Source organism: Suncus etruscus, chromosome 6 (genome assembly GCF_024139225.1).
Source record: "Suncus etruscus isolate mSunEtr1 chromosome 6, mSunEtr1.pri.cur, whole genome shotgun sequence".
Lineage (NCBI taxonomy): Eukaryota > Metazoa > Chordata > Mammalia > Eulipotyphla > Soricidae > Suncus > Suncus etruscus.
In genome coordinates, this window is record NC_064853.1 from 14,723,249 (window position 1) to 14,740,643 (window position 17,395).

A 17,395-nucleotide genomic window follows, 5' to 3' on the forward strand; every position below is an offset into this window, starting at 1 on the left:
TCTATTAAGAACTTAAAGGACAATTTGGCTTTTGGGATGCGATGATGAAGCAGCAGGCCAATGTCTTACAGAAAACCAACAATGTGGGGTCGGAGCGATAGCACAGTGGATGGGACATTTGCCTTGTGCACGACCAATCTGGGTTCAATGCCAGCATCCTATATGGTTCCCCATATAGGATGTAATTCCTGAATAATCCCTGAGCACAGAGCCAAAAGTAACCCCTAAACATCAATGAGTGTGTTCCCAAAAAGAAAATATTAAACCTGCAATGTGTATGCCATGTACCAGGAATGTGTATCCCACTCTGGGGTACTGAACTCTACATACGAAAGTCAAGTCTCTCAATAGACTTCCCAGTAGGTACAAGCTACTGGCTGAGGAACATCTTAGGCCACTGGCTCAGCAGGGGGAAGATATGTGACCAGAGGAGTGCAAGCTTGTGGGTCTTTAGTAACGAGTTTTATGGGTTTCATTTTCCCTCAGAAACCCCAACAGCCCATTGGGTAAGGTGTCTTATGACAACAATGGGTGAAGTTTTATGCAAAGTCACTTCCTGGGCATGACTTTACTATTTGCCAACTAAACCCAGGTATATTATTTTAGTTTTATAAATGAGAAAAAAGGCAGAGGGGGAAGTTCTTCAAGCAGAGTTTGCCCAAGATGAGATAGCAACTTAACAGGATGTGGTTGCAGAGATAGAACAGCGGGGGTGGGGGGGTGGGGGGAGGATGACTGGCACTTGGCTGATCTGGGATGGGTCCTCAGCACCTGATATGGGCCAGCACTCTTGAGCCCAACAGGAGTGATCCCTGAGTACAGAGCCAGGAGTAAGCACTGAGCATTGCTGGGTATGAACAAACAAACAAATAACAATAACAACAACAAAAGCAGCATAACAACAACAAAAGCAGCATAGCCAGGAATTGACTGAAATCTGTTTACCTTCAAATATTACGGGCCCGCCCGGAGAGATAGCACAGTGACGTTTGCCTTGCAAGCAGCCGATCCAGGACCAAAGGTGGTTGGTTCGAATCCCGGTGTCCCATATGGTTCCCCGTGCCTGCCAGGAGCTATTTCTGAGCAGACAGCCAGGAGTAACCCCTGAGCACCACCAAAAAACAAACAAACAAAAAAAAAACAAATATTACAACACAGGCTCCCGGGAACACCCAGCTGGGGCCCAGCAGTGGGATGTTGTCATAAGCCGGAGGCTGGAGCCTTCACCTTCACCCCACTCCATGACATCCCAGCACTGCAGATGTGATCCCCAGAGCCTTCCAAAATGTGGGCTCTAGCACTCTGCAACCAAGAGCACCGTCCTCTGTAAGCACAGTCACCAAAGTGTGCATCTGTCCCAGCACCAGGTCCTGTGTGTGAGCACCACTCATGGTAGAGCACAACCCAGTATGAGAGTACCACACAAGGAGGAGCACAGTCTGCTGTGTGAGCACAACAGTTCAGTATGTAAGATCTCCACCATGACCGCAGCAACAGACACACAGGGCGGGCCAGGGTTGATGACAATCCCATGGGATTTAGGGGATCAAACAATGGGTTCTCATCAGGAATGGCCTGGCAGTTTGGTTACTGCTTCCCTTTGGCTTTTCCAAGTGTGTCTGGGCCATAGACTCTGAGATCCAGCTGGAACCCATGTGTGCAGGAGGCCAAGCTGTGGGTCCCTGTGGAGTGACAAAGCCAAGGAGACTCTTCCTTTGAGCTATACCAGGGCTTTCCCAGAACTTTCGTGTACCATGGTTCAGTGCCCAAATAACAGAGAGAAGTTGGCGCTAATTCCATCTTATAAGGGGTGATCAAGGGGCCTGAGGTGGGCCACTGTCCTTTAGATTTGGGGGTCATCAACAGAAGCATTGAGGAGACGGTAGCATTTCAGAGGCAGCTGACCCTGGTTTTCCACAGGGACTTCCCTAAGCAGGAATAGGTGTACCATATTTTCCAGCATATAAGATGACCCCCTAATTTTACAGTTAAAACACAGGTTTAGGCTTATATTCGCTGTGTAAGACAGAACGTTCCTGTGCTGCAACTGTATGTACCACAGTGAGCCAATCACAATAAGCAAAGGTTCAAAGGTTCTACTGTAATAGACTTCCTCTCTGATTCTGGCCAAGCTGAGCAGGCTTTTGATAGTGTAGATTCGGGTCCAGAACATTGTCTAATTTGCATGCATCAAAAGCCTGCTTATTGGCTGAGTTAGAGAGTCGGTCCGAGCAGCTTTGCAGTGATTGGTGCAGGGCATGGCAATATCCAGACGATTTTCGTTTAGCTGCATATCGAAAAGTTTTCCGGGATATACTCGGCGTATAAGATGACCCCCGGTTTTCGGTTGACTTTTTTTCGTTTCAAAAGTCATCTTATACGCCAGAAAATACGGTAGTCCTGGAGATGCACAGGTACCTCCAGGGCCCAGGAAAGCCCCCAATATGCAGAGAACCAAACAGCAGAGCACCCGCGGTCCCCACTACTGCACCACTGGTTGGGTGGCTGAGAATGACCAGGGGCCCCTGAGATCTCCTGTGACATGTTTGGGAAAGCACTGCCCTATGAGAAAGGCTCATAAGAAGCTCCTGTTCACTGTAGAAATAATGCAGGCTCTGGGCCAGGAGTTCACCTGCTCTAGACTCGAAGGCAGATGAGACTGTTCAGTTTTTGATGCCAAACCCACAGTGGGAGGAACAGGGTTTGAGGAAATGGTTCCTGGTACCTGAGAGGCAAGAAGGCTTGGAGCCCACCAGGCAGCATCCACCCAGCACAGACACAGCCTGGGTGCCCAAGGGCACTTCCCATAGAGGGCCTGGCACTATGTTCCCTTTTGCTTCACCTTAAATGGGGACAGCAGCATACTTGCAGGTGGGTGGTTGGGGGCTACTCCCAGCTCTGTGCTAGGAGGCAGGGGGCGTCAGCTCTGGGCACTGCTTGGGTATACTTAATCACTTAAAGCACACCCCTTGTTTAAGCACCCAGAGCACACCCACTGCCTTCCCTAATCCCCTTCCCCTGTCTTCCCTAAACACAGAAGCACACATGGTTTTAATATCCCCTCTCTCACATCCTATAGACTAGCTGACACAGAGTCCATACTCTACTCTCCACTAATATAAATATCCATTTCCCACCTACAATAACGAAGTTACTCTCCCCAAGTGACTGCTGGATGATCTGACCTCACCAGCAACTTCGGGATCTGACTTTACCAGCGGCATTTATACATTTAGATATATGGTCCAAGGCTTCCTAAAACACCCCCTGGTACCGTGGCCCTTCTAGCACCTCGGGCCTCCTCTTGCTTCACTATCAAAGGCTTTTTACTTCTTCACCAGCACAAGCCAGGCAAGGCGGGGCAGCCCTGTGGTCCTATTGCTAAAGCTAAAGGAAGTTCCTGCTCCTCCTGCCCCAATACGGGGTGTCCTAGGACCTCCCCAAATTCTCTAATCCAGGGCTGCTAGCAGTTCAGAGTCAGGGTGGTCCAGATTGAACCAAGACACTTGCTTCCTGCAGCTTCCGGCTCAGGTCGGGTTAGTTTGGGGGATTCTGGGCAGCTGTAAACCAGACTCCCAGCAATCCCCAGGGAGCCAGGCTGGACTGGGCAAACTTCACATCACCCAGAGGCTAAGCTACAGCCCATTCCCGTGTTCCCCCCTCACAGGAGCACACAGATCTGGTCACTGCCATAAGCTGCAGAGAGGAACCAGGTCCAGTGAAGAACTAGGTCCCAAGAGGGCATAAGATCCCACATACAGGACAGCTTGAACCCATGCAATTGGGTTTTGGTTTGGGGGTACATTCAATAGCATTTCTGTTTATTTACTCCTGATTCTGGGCTCAGGTCCAAACTAGGGATGCCAGGGCTCAAACCAGCTGTGTTTAAGGTCAACGCTTCTCCCACTGGATTCTCTCTCTCTGGCCTGCAGTGACTTGTTTTAAACCAGTGTGCCCCTGTTTTCATTTTTTTATTTTTTAGTTTTTGCTCTTTTTGGGCCACACCCAGTGATGTTCAGGGATTACTCCTGGGAATGTGCTCAAAAATCGTTCCTGGCTTGGGAGACCATATAAGACGCCAGGGAATTGAACCACAGTCTGTCCTAGGTTAGCACAGGCAAGGCAAACGCCACCGCTCCGGCCCCAGCCTGTTTAATTTTTTTAACACCAAAATGTTTTAATATGCTTATAGAAATGCAAACACACCTGATGATAAGGAAACTCTATTTTTTTTTTTTTTTTTTGGTTTTTGGGCCACACCCAGCAGTGCTCAGGGGTTACTCCTGGCTATCTGCTCTGAAATAGCTCCTGACAGGCATGGGGGACCATATGGGATGCTGGCATTCGAACCAACCACCTTAGATCCTGGATCGGCTGCTTGCAAGGCAAACACCACTGTGCTATCTCTCCGGCCCCAGGAAACCCATTTTTATCTACAGCCATGAAGTGGTTAAATACCAAGTTCTAAGGTCTAAGTCATATTCCTGGGTCCTATTAACTCAGTTCTTGGGTTTCATAAAGTTTTGAGAAATTTAGCATCACATTGCTCAGTATCATTTATGCCAAAGAAAATAATTAAATTTTTTTTTGTGTGAATATGTGTGTGCCTGCATTTTCATCCCAGTAAGTGCGAAGCCCCATCCACACAGACCCCTCAGGTGTCATGTGTGCATCCAAACCAGCTCCCGGCACTGATGTTTCCGGGAACACCTTTTCAACTGTAGGTCTGTGGCACTTTCCTTTGAAAGGCTTTGGTCAGAAGCGGTGCTGACCTCCAAGACTGGAGCTGAACTTTGGAGAGAGGCGAGAATGAGGGTGGGAGCCATATCTAATGAGTGAAGTGGGCGATCTTCCTTGTTCCATAGTTTTAGAGAAAAATGAGGCATGACCATAAAATAATGTGGCCCGCTTTTCCTAAGTGACCCATTAACTGACTGTATGGACAATCACTCATTGGAAATGAGCTTCCAAATGCTTGGATCTGCTGAATGCCTGGCTGGAGCAAGAACAGTTCCCAGGGTACAAATTTGGCAGGACCTGATGCTCATATGGATCTGCAGATTCAAATGAGTTAGTGGGGGAAATAAAAAAAAATCCGATCATCACAGATACTTGTGAAAATAAAGAACCTGCTCTCAAGAGAAATGACTCCTCCTCTGACCATCTTGGCTGCACAGGACAAGGAACCTGAGGACCACTGAGTCCCCCTGGTGGGGTCTAGGGAAATATCACCAAGGCAGCAGTACATACTTTGTGGGGGGGGGGGCCCTCACAGTGCAGGCCTCAGCTCTGCACTGTCCCATGAGCACTGCTGGGTGTGGTCCCCACCATCTCTCCCAAAAAAAAAAAAAAAAAAGACGTTATCCAGGGGCCTGAGTGATAGCATAGCAGTAGGGCTTTTGCCTTGCATGCTACCAACCCTGGAAAGACCCGAGTTTGATCCCTGGCATCCCATTTTGTCCCTCAAGCTGGCCAGGAGTGATTTCTGAGCACAGAGTCAAGAGTAATCCCTGAGCACTGCCAGGTGTGCCCCCCCCCCCAAAAAAAAAAGAAAGGGGACAAGATGGGAATGTGGCTCATTGCCTGCCTCCTGGCAGGCGTAGTGGACCATATGGGATGATAGGGATCAAACTTGGGTCTGTTTCAGGTTGGCTGTATGCAAGGCAAATGCCCTACCACTGTGCTATTGCTCCAGCCCCTTGTCCCTTTCTTAAAGGAGCCCAGTCACTGTGTTTTTGTTTTGGCTGTCTACATGCCTCCCCATATAAACTACACTGCCCAGTCTTTTTTTTTTCTTTTTTTGGTTTTTGGGTCACACCCAACAGCACTCAGGGGTTACTCCTGGCTCTACACTCAGAAATCACTCGTGGCAGGCTCGGGGGACCATATGGGATGCTGGGATTCGAATCACTGTCCTTCTGCATGCAAGGCAAATGCCCTACTTCCATGCTGTTTCTCTGGCCCCTCCCAGAGTCTTTCTTTCAGGCCTTCATGAAAGATCTGATCAACGAACTGTGAGCAGGAGTGGACTATCTTTCTGTTCCATCTATTCCCTGTGCCCGCTGGCTAAAAGGTGGGCATGGTGATGGGATAGCACCTGCTACTCAGTGGGCAAGGTCACACCTTCAAGACAGTAAAGTCACAGGTGGAAGGAAGGGACCTCCAAACCCTGGGACCTGCCTGACTGCTTTGATCTGCCAACACCTAGATTAACCCCAAGAGAGGGAAGACAGCCCCTCCTCCCCGGATTGCTCAGCCCACAGCTATTTGGAATCTCTGCTACAGCAGATGAACCTATGACACTGTATAGATTCTGTGGCTGGAAATACCAAGTATGCTGTGACTATACCAAGAGGTGTGACTGTATGGACAGTGCCATCTTCCAGATGGCATCACATGCTATCTTCAGAAAAGACACAATTCCCAAGGGGGCAGGCCTTGAACAAAAGAGATTTGCAAAAGATGCAGGTCTAGGGGCCAGAAGGACTGGGGTTGAGGCATTGGTCTTATACATGACCAATCCTGGTTTGAATCCCAGCACTGCATAAAGTTCCATGAATACCACCAGGAGAGACCCGAGGCACAGAGCTAGGAGTTAGGCCCGAAGCACTGTCAGGAGTGGCCCCCTCATCCACTCCATCTAAGAAGACAGATGAAAAGTCACAGGGAAGACTGTTTTCCCCAGAAAATAAACACATACCTGCTCTTCTCATTCAAGGACCATATATGTCCTTGGTCTGTCTTAGCCTCACCTGCTTCCCCAAGGATGAGTTCTTGTGCTACTACTACTCTGGTCTCCAAAGACATACATATTTCATTACACAGTTGGTTTTCCAGTTGGTATTTGCCCAAGGGATGTCAGGTATAATTTTGCCTCTACTCAAGTTTCCCCTTCCAAGCTCCACCCAGAACCAGCCCTAGTAAAAGGACACTCTATTCCAGTGGATCATAATAATTTGCCCATATGGAACCCAGGAGGTGAACAGATCCTAAAGATCAATCTTATTGGCTGAGTCTTCATGGTAAATCCATGCAAATTACCAAAGGACAAAACCAACTAACCAAACAAACAAATGATTCTGTCCTGTTGTAGAGTTGCTTCTTTTACATTTTCTTTTTGGTTTATACCTGGTGGCGCTCAGGGGTTACTCCTGGCTCAGCTCAGAAATTGCTCCTAGCAGGCACTGGGGACCATTTGGGATGTCAGGATTCAAACCACCATCCGTCCTGGATCCACTGTGTGCAAGACAAACGCCCCACGGCTGTGCTATCTCTTGGCCACTCTTTTACATTTGGTTTTACTTCTTGATTCTCTAAGTGGGCTTCAATGCCCTCCTAAAGGAATGTGCAGGGCTTGAACTCTGAAGTCTTTACACTTCTCCACACCCAAAATCACTGTACTGCTTAGATGTCATCCCAGGGGGCCTGAGAGTTCATATAGTGGGTAGGGCAATTGCCTTGCAGGCAGTTGACTTGGGTTTGATACCCAACACCTCATAGGATTCTCTAAATCCACCAGAAGTAATCTCTGCATGCAGAGGCAAGATTAAGTCTTGAGCACAGTTGAATGTGCCCCCGCAAATAAACAAAAACAAAAATCTCTGGAAGGGAATTCTTCAACCAGCCGGGAGAGCCTTTGTGCAAACTCACAGGGCTTGATTGCATAGTAAAAGCTCTGAAAGCCCCACTTCACAGTGCCCAGTCCAGTCTTCTCATACTTTAACCAGGATAAAGTGACAACCCCAGAACCCCTAGATCGTACTGCACTTATTTATGGCAAAGATCAAGTGGATGAAATATCAGAAGTGCAGAGTGCTGATTGCAACTCTACCCCTCAGCACGCTGGACAGGTTGACCAAATCCGCCTGTAGCCAGAAACACTCCAGGGGTGCTCAGGAGGGCAGACGAGCAAAGAAAAGGCTCCCAAAATGGAGCGGCTGATGGTGGTGCTGGGACGCCTGGGACACCAGGGCTGGCTTGGCACAGTGAGGCACTGTGTAGCTGTAATTATACAGACTTGGCTGCGCTCACAGTCTTGTCTCCCCTTTCTGTCTTTTTTTGTTTGTTTTGTGGGTCACACTTGGTGGCACTCAAGGGTTACTCCTGGCTCTTCACTCAGAAATCGCCCCCCCCCACACACACACACACACACAAGCTCGAGGGACCAGATGGGATGCTGGGATTCGAACCACTGTCTGTCCTGGGTTGGCTGCATGCAGGACAAAGGCCCTCGCACTGTGCTAACTCTCCAGCCCCATCTCTCTTCTTTTTTATCTGTCTTTTGTTGGTTTGACTCAGAGACACCCCCCCAGTCTAAGTCTATAAGAAAATATTTTTGTGACCCACACTGATTAAACCTCTTTTTGTAAGAGTTGCCCCTGTCACAGAAGAGGATGCATACCTACATCCGAGTTCACTCTTTGCTTGCAACTCTTTTCCTCAGTGCACCCCTAATCTCCCTTCCTTCCCTTCAGTGAGGTCTCTGCTCACACAGGGGTCTGGCTTGCCATAACCAACATCAGCTTCCATGGCCATTCCTTTCCCTTTTTCATGGCTGCTTTTCCCTCACTTTGGGGCACTCACATTTATGTAGCACTTGTCTCCCTCCCCATTAGACCCTCAAGTTCAATGATGGCAGAAATTTATTCAGCTCACTACTGTCTCACTGTACCTGAAGGTGGTACTACTACTGCCATGAGCACCACACATAGTAGGTGCTCAAAAAATACTCACTGGGGGAGGGGAAAATACTCACTGAATTAACCAAATTTCTTGCTAAACAAACACACTCTCCAAAGAGAGGCTTATTTGAATTCACACTTCCCTGTCCAAACTCATTTAGTCAAAGGCCCTTTCTTGTGGAAAGGGAGAATGCTTTTCTTCTTGGCCTCTTAACATTCTGTGGGCATTAGATTTGGGTGCAAAAGTGAGGGAAGAGTTTGTGGTGATTGGTTTGGCAAGAGCGCTAGTAAAGCTGAGAACAAGAGGCTCTGGAACCATTTGGTCTACACAGTTCATATAATAAACTGGCTAATGGTGGGCTCTGAAAAAAACAGACTGTGCCATTCTGGCCCCCAAACACAATCTACTGTTTAAATACCAGTCAATCTGCAAGACAAGATTTCAGTTCCTTCCCTTGTTTCCCCAATTCCATCTGTTCTCTGCCTTTTCTGAACTCATGACTTTTTCTATCTGTTCTTTTCTTTATATTTCTTTTGTTTGTTTGTTTTTGGGTTATACCCAGCAGCACACAGAGGTTATTCCTGGCTCTGTTCTCAGAAATCACCCCTGGCAGGCTCAGGTGACTATATGGGATGCCAGTAATCAAACCAAGGTCTATCCTGGTTTAGCTGAGTGCAAGGCTGATGCCCTACCACTGTGCTATCATTCTGACACTTCTCTATATTTCATTTTTTTTCTTTTTGGTTTTTGGGTCACACCCAACAGCACTCAGGGATTACTCCTGGCCCTACGCTCAGAAATCAGCCCCGGCAGGCTCGGGGGACCATATGGGATGCTGGGATTGGAATCACCATCCTTCTACATGCAAGGCAAACACCCTACACTGTGCTATCTCTCCGGCTCTTCCTTCTCTATATTTCTTGTGTCCTATCTCCCCCTCCACAACACACACACACACACACACACACACACACACACACACACACACACACAGATAAAAAAGGATTTTGCTCATCATGACTTTGAAATGCTCACTCAAGACCAAGAAGCATTAGGTAAATACTGCGAAGCCCATCTTCCAGAAAGGATTGTTTTCAAGCAGGAGTTTCAAATCAGGCAGGAATTGCAGATCAAGAGGATGCTTCTCTGCCAGCTCATGCCTGCCCCAAGAGTATCAGGTTGTAGATAAGGGCAACATATGCTTCCAAACACCTGTCACCCCGCAGTCTCCAAACACCACCTCTGCTTTCTCAGAACTGGACCCAGAGATGTGCCCTTATCAGTGTCTGCAGCGTGGACTTTAGAACATTCAAGAAAGAATAAATCCATCCTAAATAGACACAGTGGAGATCTCCACAAATCTGATGGAGTCTCCTAAGTGTCTCTTGTTTGAAAGCTAGATATCCAGTTTTGTTTTTTTTGGTTTTTGGGCCACACCCGGTAACGCTCAGGGGTTACTCCTGGCTATGTGCTCAGAAGTTGCTCCTGGCTCAGGGGACCATATGGGACACCGGGGGATCGGTCCATCCAAGGCTAGCGCAGGCAAGGCAGGCACCTTACCTTTAGCGCCACCGCCTGGCCCCAGATATCCATTTTTTGCAGGGGGATTACACCTGGCTGTTCTCAGGCTTATTCTTGGTTCTGTGTTCTGAGATCATTCCTGGCAGAGCCCCGGGGACTACATGGGATTCTGGGAATCTAACTCTGGTTGAGTACATTCGAGGCAAGTGCCTTATCCACTGTACAACCACTCAACCTTTGAAAACTGAGACTCTCAATCTTTGGAGCATGTACCTGTGGCCCATTTTGGAAGCAGACAGACCTGACATGAAAAGGAGGGGTTGTTCAGTGCAAAGGTTCTTAGCTCCAAATTCTAAGATCTGCTCTTTGCAGAGGCACACTAGATGACTTTGATGGGATCCCTGGGTGTAAAGAACAGAAAAGAGGTAAAGTTTCATATACACTAACCTGAAAGTAAATTTAGTATTTCCTTTTGTCATGAGAATCAGCAACCAACTTCAGAATTGGAATACTTAGGGGCTGGAGTGATAGCACAGAGGTAGGGCATCTGCCTTGCACATGGACTACCTGGAATGGACCCAGGTTTGATCCCCAGCATCCCATATGGTCCCCTGAACCTGTCAGGAGCAATTTCTGAGAGCAGAGTCAGGAGTAACCCCTGAGCATCACCAGGAGTAACTCAAAACTCAAAAAACCAAACAAAACTTATAATTTCTTCATGGAACTTTATCCCAAAATATCGGATCATTTCTTACATGACTGTTGCCCAAAATATTGAAATTGCAGCTATCTCGGGAGATCATTTTCACTATAGAGAAGGGGAGGATCAGGCTTTCTGCATGGGGTCCCTTGTCAATAAAACAGTGTCTGAGCTTGCTTCCAATTTTGATCATGAATATTGTTACTCCTCCAACTTCCTGCCTAACTTACCTTGATGGTGAGACTCTTCCATAACTGGGAGGGTTCAATGGTTGGTAATTAAGAGTGGCCTGGGGGAGGGGGAAGAGAGATGCAGCAAAGGGTGAGAGGCAGTGACAGCAAAATGGATGGGGAGCAGCTGATGAAGGCTGCTTAAAAAGCTTAGCTTAGAGTCCATGTGAAAAATATGCACATGGTGGTTAGGGCCTTGTAATAAAGCTGATGTCTTCTGAAACTTCATCTGACTGCCTGTGGATCATTTCTTTGCTGTCACCCTGACACCTATAGACCTAAGGCCAAAGGGGCTGCAGGCACTGGGCCGGGCCGAGAAAGACCTCACCATCCATCCATGTACCACTAGGATTTAATAATTAATGCAACAAATATTTCTTTTATATCTACTCTATATGTATACCTTAAAAATGATTCTAAGATGGAATCTGCAAAACGAGAATCCCTGTGAACTGATGGAAGACCATCTGGTGCTCAGAAGTTCTGACTCCCTGAAAAGAAGACATTTGTTCTGGTGTATATTTGTATGCAAGTCTGATTCCGCCCTTGTCACTGTCGAATTTGGGCCAAAACAGGAACAATATTTGTATTTTGGTGCTGGGCTGCCTTGGGACATCTTGGGAATGTGAGTCCTTAAACTCTTGCTTATTGTGGGCTGGTATTTTTGCCTCAATATAATAAACATAAGAAAAGAAAGTACAGGGGCCAGAGAGATCGTCCAAAGGGAAAGGTGCTTGCCTTACACAAGGCTGAACTCGGTTCAATCCCAGGTAATAAATCGTCCCCTGAACATAGCCAGGAGTGATTTCTGAATGTGGAGCCAGGAGTAACCCCTGAGCATCTCTGGGTGTGCCCTCACACACACAAACAAAAAACTAAACATTACAAAATTGAACAAAAATGGGGATACTGTTTTTTTCTGGTCCCAAAACAGGGTTCTTAAAGGAAAAAAAATAATCAAATGCTCTATTTTTTTTTTTTTTAATTTTAGGCACTGTGATTTCCAAAGTTAACAGCAGGATTCTGAGCAGAAAACATTTCCAGTACCACACCCTCGGCCTGGGTGTCAGCTTTCACCAGCTCAGTGTCACCACCTCCTGGGCTAGTTTTGTCAACCACAGTCAAGTTGGGCTGTGACTGGCACAGAAGGCCTTAGGTGGTTGGGGTGATGCAGCCAGAGAGGAACAGACCAGAATGATCGCTCTCATATGCAGAATATAAAGAAACATAGATGAGGGATAACAAAAACCTGAAGGCAAGAGAAATGAAGACAGAAGGGCTGGTCCTTAGTAGGAAGCTTGTGACTGGTGGTGGTGGAGTGGGGTGGACAGGCCAGGGAAGGGACCACTATGACAAGAGTGGAGGAAGTGGTCACTGTGAGGAAGGACGGGATGCTGAAAGGAGGTAAAAAGTGGGCATTGGGAGGTGGGGATTGGGAAGGAAAGTGGATACTGGTGAAGGGATTGGTTATAAAACACTGTATGCTTGTGGGGCCAGAATGATAGCACAATGGATAGGACATTTGCCTTGCCAGTGGCTGACCAGGGTTCAATTCCCAGCATCCCATATGGTCCCTGAGCCTGCCAGGAGTAATTTCTGAGTACAAAGCCAGGAGTAACCCCTGAGTGCTTCCGGGAGCATGACCCCCAAAACAAAAAACAAACAAAAAAAATTATGCCTAAAACTAAATTATGAATTCTTGCCAAGGTACTTGCAAGTTTGGGGAGAGAGAGAAAGAGAGAAAGAGAGAGACAGAGAGAGAGAGAGAAAGAGAAAGAGAGGGAGGGAGAGAGAGAGGGAGAGAAAGGGGGAGAGAGAGAGAGAGAGTGAAGGAGGGAGAGAGAGAGGGAGAGAGAGGGGGCAATGCTAAAGTCAGTGATGGGGAGAAGTGGGGGCATTACCATCCCTGGACAGACATGATGTGACCAAACATCACAACGTTATCAAGTCTTGCCCCAGCTCAGTCTGAAGTTCTCCCAGTGTCCAGTAAAAGGATCCCACAGATCAAGGGGGTGTTGAGATGCTGGTAGGGGGTGGCCAGAGGCACTCAAGCAGGGTGGAAGACACATGGGGCCAGTCCCTGTAGTCCTGGCTGAATTCAGGGCTGAGGCCAGGCACTGCTGGGGAGGGGGCTGTAGGACTACAGGGTCTACAAGATTTGTAGAGCTCGGGGCCATGACGGTAGGGGCCAGGGGTTGTGGGGTGCTCGGGGCCTGCAGTCCTCAGGACTTAACTCAGAGCTTCTTGCTTATGAGCCAAGTGCTCCAGCCTTGGGTCTGGACCAGTAACTAATAGCCCCAAATTGGGGGGTGGGGGGTCAGGGTCAGAATCAAGTATCCTGCCCAAGAGAACAATCCCTAACTTCTCTGATTTTCATTCATTCCACTTCTGACAATTCACTTTAGTAATCTGAGGTCATCTTCAGTGCTTCACCTGAGCCCCCAACCTGGGGGAAATCCCCCTCACCTTCCTCCCCAGCACTCCTATTCCAAGTTCCCATGCCCAGCTAGGAACTCTGGCCTAGTTCCCCTGCAGGATAATGTTTTCCCAGGCAGAATGAGCTTATATAAGTGTCTCATGAGAAGAGTGGAAGAAGAGGGCCCCCTGTATGCCAATTTTGGAGGCTGTACCCCACAAAATAAGCACTCATGGAAGTGTCCTTAAGAACTCCACTGTCCTGTGCCCTGTATACAGTTGTCTGAAATGAAAATGATCCATTTCCCCAAGGGTAAGCGGGATGACATTCAGAGGGTTTCAGGGAGTAGCAGACAGACAGACAGATGTTGGGAAAGACGCCCTGAAAATGCCCTCGGAAGTGAATCCCAACAGAAGACAAGAAGCAGCAGATTTAAGTCCCTGGTGAGGAGAGAAGGAAATACCAGCTAATGTAAGCAAGTCAGGAGATCCAAGGAGGAACAGACTAACCCAGAGAAGCAGCCAAGGTGAAGGAAGAAGGGGGAAAGAACAACAACCAACAACGGGATGAGACAAAAGCAAATGAAAGGCCAACTGTTAGGAAGCAGGACTGGAAAGCTGAGATCAACTCAGGGAACTCACTGAAACTTAACCTCCTCAGAAGAAAAAATGCCTGACTTAAGAAAGACCGCAGAACTCCTCCTACCCGTACTAGGGACCCTTGGGTCAGACTCCAGCCCTCATCAACCCATGAGACTTACTTGGGGACTTTATGATGAATTGGCCCATGAGGCACTTTAAGAAACCAGCAAAGTAGCACCCCCTTATATATAGTGGTCAGATCTCACATTAGAACTTTGGAGACTTGACATGGGGGAAGAGCAATGCCAGAGGAGCAGTGGAAGAGGTGGGAGAGTATAGAAATGGGAAGGGGCATCTGTAAGGGCAGGATGAAAGGTCCCTGGGCCGGAGATTTAACACAGCGGTAGGGAGTTTGCCTTGCACGCAACCAATCCAGGATAGACAGTGGTTTGAATCCCGGCATCCCATATGGTCCCCCGAGCCTGTCTGGAGCAATTTCTGAGCACAGAGCCAGGTGTGACCCAAAAATAAATGGATGAAAGGTCTCCTTGAAACTGGCACTTCCACAGGGTGACATGGGCTGTCGGAAAGTAACTCCTACAGTGCACACTTTCAGCTTACCTAGTTCTTTCTTCCCCAGCCCAACTCCCAAATGGCTGTTTTCATTTAGATCCTGCAAATTCCACTGCTGTCAGCTCCTGAAGGAAATGCCTGTGTCCACATCATGTTTTCATTCCACCCAGCTAAAACTATGCACGGTAAATGGACAGTTGTTAAGTAAGTGAACAAAACACAAATTCAGCACCAGAGGCTGCAAAAACCAAAGGTTGTGCTGAGACTGACTGGTTTTGTTTGTCTGTTCATCGTTCAAGGGAATCTGGGCTTGGTTTGTGGTTGTCATTATTGTTTTTGCCCAAGTTTGGACTCAAGGGGTCACACAGGCAAGAAAAGTGCCCTACCTACCATTGAGCCAATCCTAGGCTATCTGTGCAGATCCAGGAACATGGGGAAAACAAACCTCGTCTGCTCTTACAGAAGTCTGTCCAAGGCTGACCAGGGCCCACTGTAGGAGGATTTGGGAGAAGATGGAAAGTCAGACCCTTAGTTCTAGGTTCTCTCCTTCCTGGAAGTTACATAAATCTGGAACTGGTGGGTCTCGGCCAGGCCATCAGCCGTCCTGTTTAACTTGCCCAACTCTGGAGTTCTTTCTTGTTGGCACCTAGCAGATGCCCATAATAGCTCTGATCTCATTCCAAGCAAGATGGAGAGAGGTTCGCAAATAAAATGTTTCCAAGGTGCTTGGGGGAAATGGCACCTTTGGCCTTAATAAGATAACAGTACTTTTTGTTTGTTTTGTTTTTTGTTTTTGGGACACACTGGTGACGCTCAGGGGTTACTCCTGGCTATGCGTTCATAAATCACTCCTGGCTTGGGGGACCATATGGGACAACAGGGGATCGAACTGCCGTCCGTTCTAGGTTAGTGCGAGCAAGGCAAATACCCTACCTCTTGCACCAATGCATGGCCCCTGATAAAAGTACTTTTAATAGAAATACAAATATTAGGGAATGAGTTCTGGAAAAGTCAAATCTTAAGTGAGGGTCAGAGCATTCTGTAGGGCCAGAGCAATAAAAGCACAGCTGGGAAAGCACTTGCACGCAGCCTTGCACGAAGCCCACCTGGTTCCATCCCAGGCACCACATCCCTGAACACACCAGGAGTGATCCCTGAGCCAGGACTAAGTCCTGAGCACAGCCAATAAACCAAACCAAACCAAAGACAGGGTGACTAATCCATGCCCAATTTCCTCTGTCAGCTTTGCTCTGAAGTCTGTCAAAGTTTCCTGGATCCTGGAAGATTTGCCCAACTGAGTCAAGTGAACACAGCTCTTGGTGGATGAGTTCCTCCAAGAGCACGGAACTAAGGGGATAGGGGACAGGGATGAGGGAGGCCCAGATGCACCCTTAAGGCAAAGACCACCAGCCTTTTCCAAAGCCTGCACCCCAGGTCTCTTGGATCCTACGTGAGCTCCAAATTGGAGAGACGAACAGCAGGCCCCCTCACCTCATCAACCTGGCCCCAGGATCCACAGCCCCTTCTACATAGCCTGGGGCCCCAGCATAGGTGCAAATCGAGGGGGGTCAGTGCCAGGGGGGGTAGCCATTGTCCAGCCTCTCTCGGACCAGGCCACTGTCATCATAGCTGCAAAGGTTAAATGCAAAGGTCAGAGGCCTGGGAAAGGAGGTGGAGCGGGTAGGCTTGGAAAGGGGGAGCCAGGGCGGAGTGGGGGTGGCCTCCCAAGGTCAAGGCCGACTCCCCAACCTCACCACCAGCTCGCCACCCCCTGGAGACCTGCAGCTAGGCCAGGCCCGGCTAGGCCCGGAGGCGGCCCGCACGTCCCTTCCTCGCTCACCCCGTTGGCAGCGGCGATGCGCACGATGAGCTGGATGGCTTCCCGCATGTAGAAGCGGCCGTCCCCGCCCACCACCAGCGTGGCCTCCTGCCTTTGCGCCGGCTCCACGGTGGCCACGATGCTCTGGATGAAATTCTCCGCGTAGTTGGCATTGCCCTGGAACACCCGGACGCGCTTCCGCAGCCCGCTGGTGCCCGGCTTCTGGTCCGGGTAGGCCTGCGTCTTCACCGTCACGATCTGCACCATGGTGGCCACCCGCCGCAGTGCCAGGAGTGGCCGCTGCTCACCTCCAGGCCCGACCCCGCACAGGGAACTACTCGGTCCAGCGTCTCCTTAAACGGCCGGAGACGCTGGCCCGGCCCACCCTCTGCAGGCAGGGCCGATGGGGAAGGCGGGCCGGCGGGCGGAGTCTCTCCCCTGGCCCGCCCCGTAGGAAGTGGACACCCTAAGTGAAAACCGCCCGCCCGGCTGCACCTTAGTGTAGAGCAGGGCTGGAGGAAGTTAGGCTTGAGGGCTAGGACTTAACTGCAGAGAAAGAGAAAATGCAAAGTATAATGATCTGTTTGTGTGTTGACGGGTCAGCTTTAGCTTGCACTAACTCACTATTTCTCCCAGTGTCTCTCTCTCCAAACTGGAGGGTTTGTGTGTTAGAAACTGGAGGCCACAGACAATAGAGATGAGGACTGGAAGGACAGGCCCAGGATATGAAGGTTACCACGAGAGTGGTGTGTGCGGTATATGAGAAATAACTACACTGACAACTAGCATGACAATGGTAGTGAGTGAGAGAAGTAGAATGCAAGTCTGGAATAGAGGCAGGGGGTTGGAGAGGAGGGAGATGGGGGGGGGGGA

The 17,395-nt window shown here is 48.9% G+C and overlaps 1 protein-coding gene across 1 annotated transcript in view; it reads right to left on the reverse strand.

Moving 5' to 3' along the window:
* Positions 1 to 16,920, reverse strand: part of PGM1 (phosphoglucomutase 1) — a 69,543-nt gene extending 52,623 nt beyond the window's left edge. Inside the window, exon 1 of the mRNA XM_049774398.1 lies at positions 16,544 to 16,920. Coding sequence (XP_049630355.1) covers positions 16,544 to 16,789 — 246 coding nt within the window. The 5' untranslated portion in view covers positions 16,790 to 16,920. The remainder of the gene's footprint in view (positions 1 to 16,543) is intronic.
* Between the last annotated feature and the right edge of the window lie 475 nt (positions 16,921 to 17,395).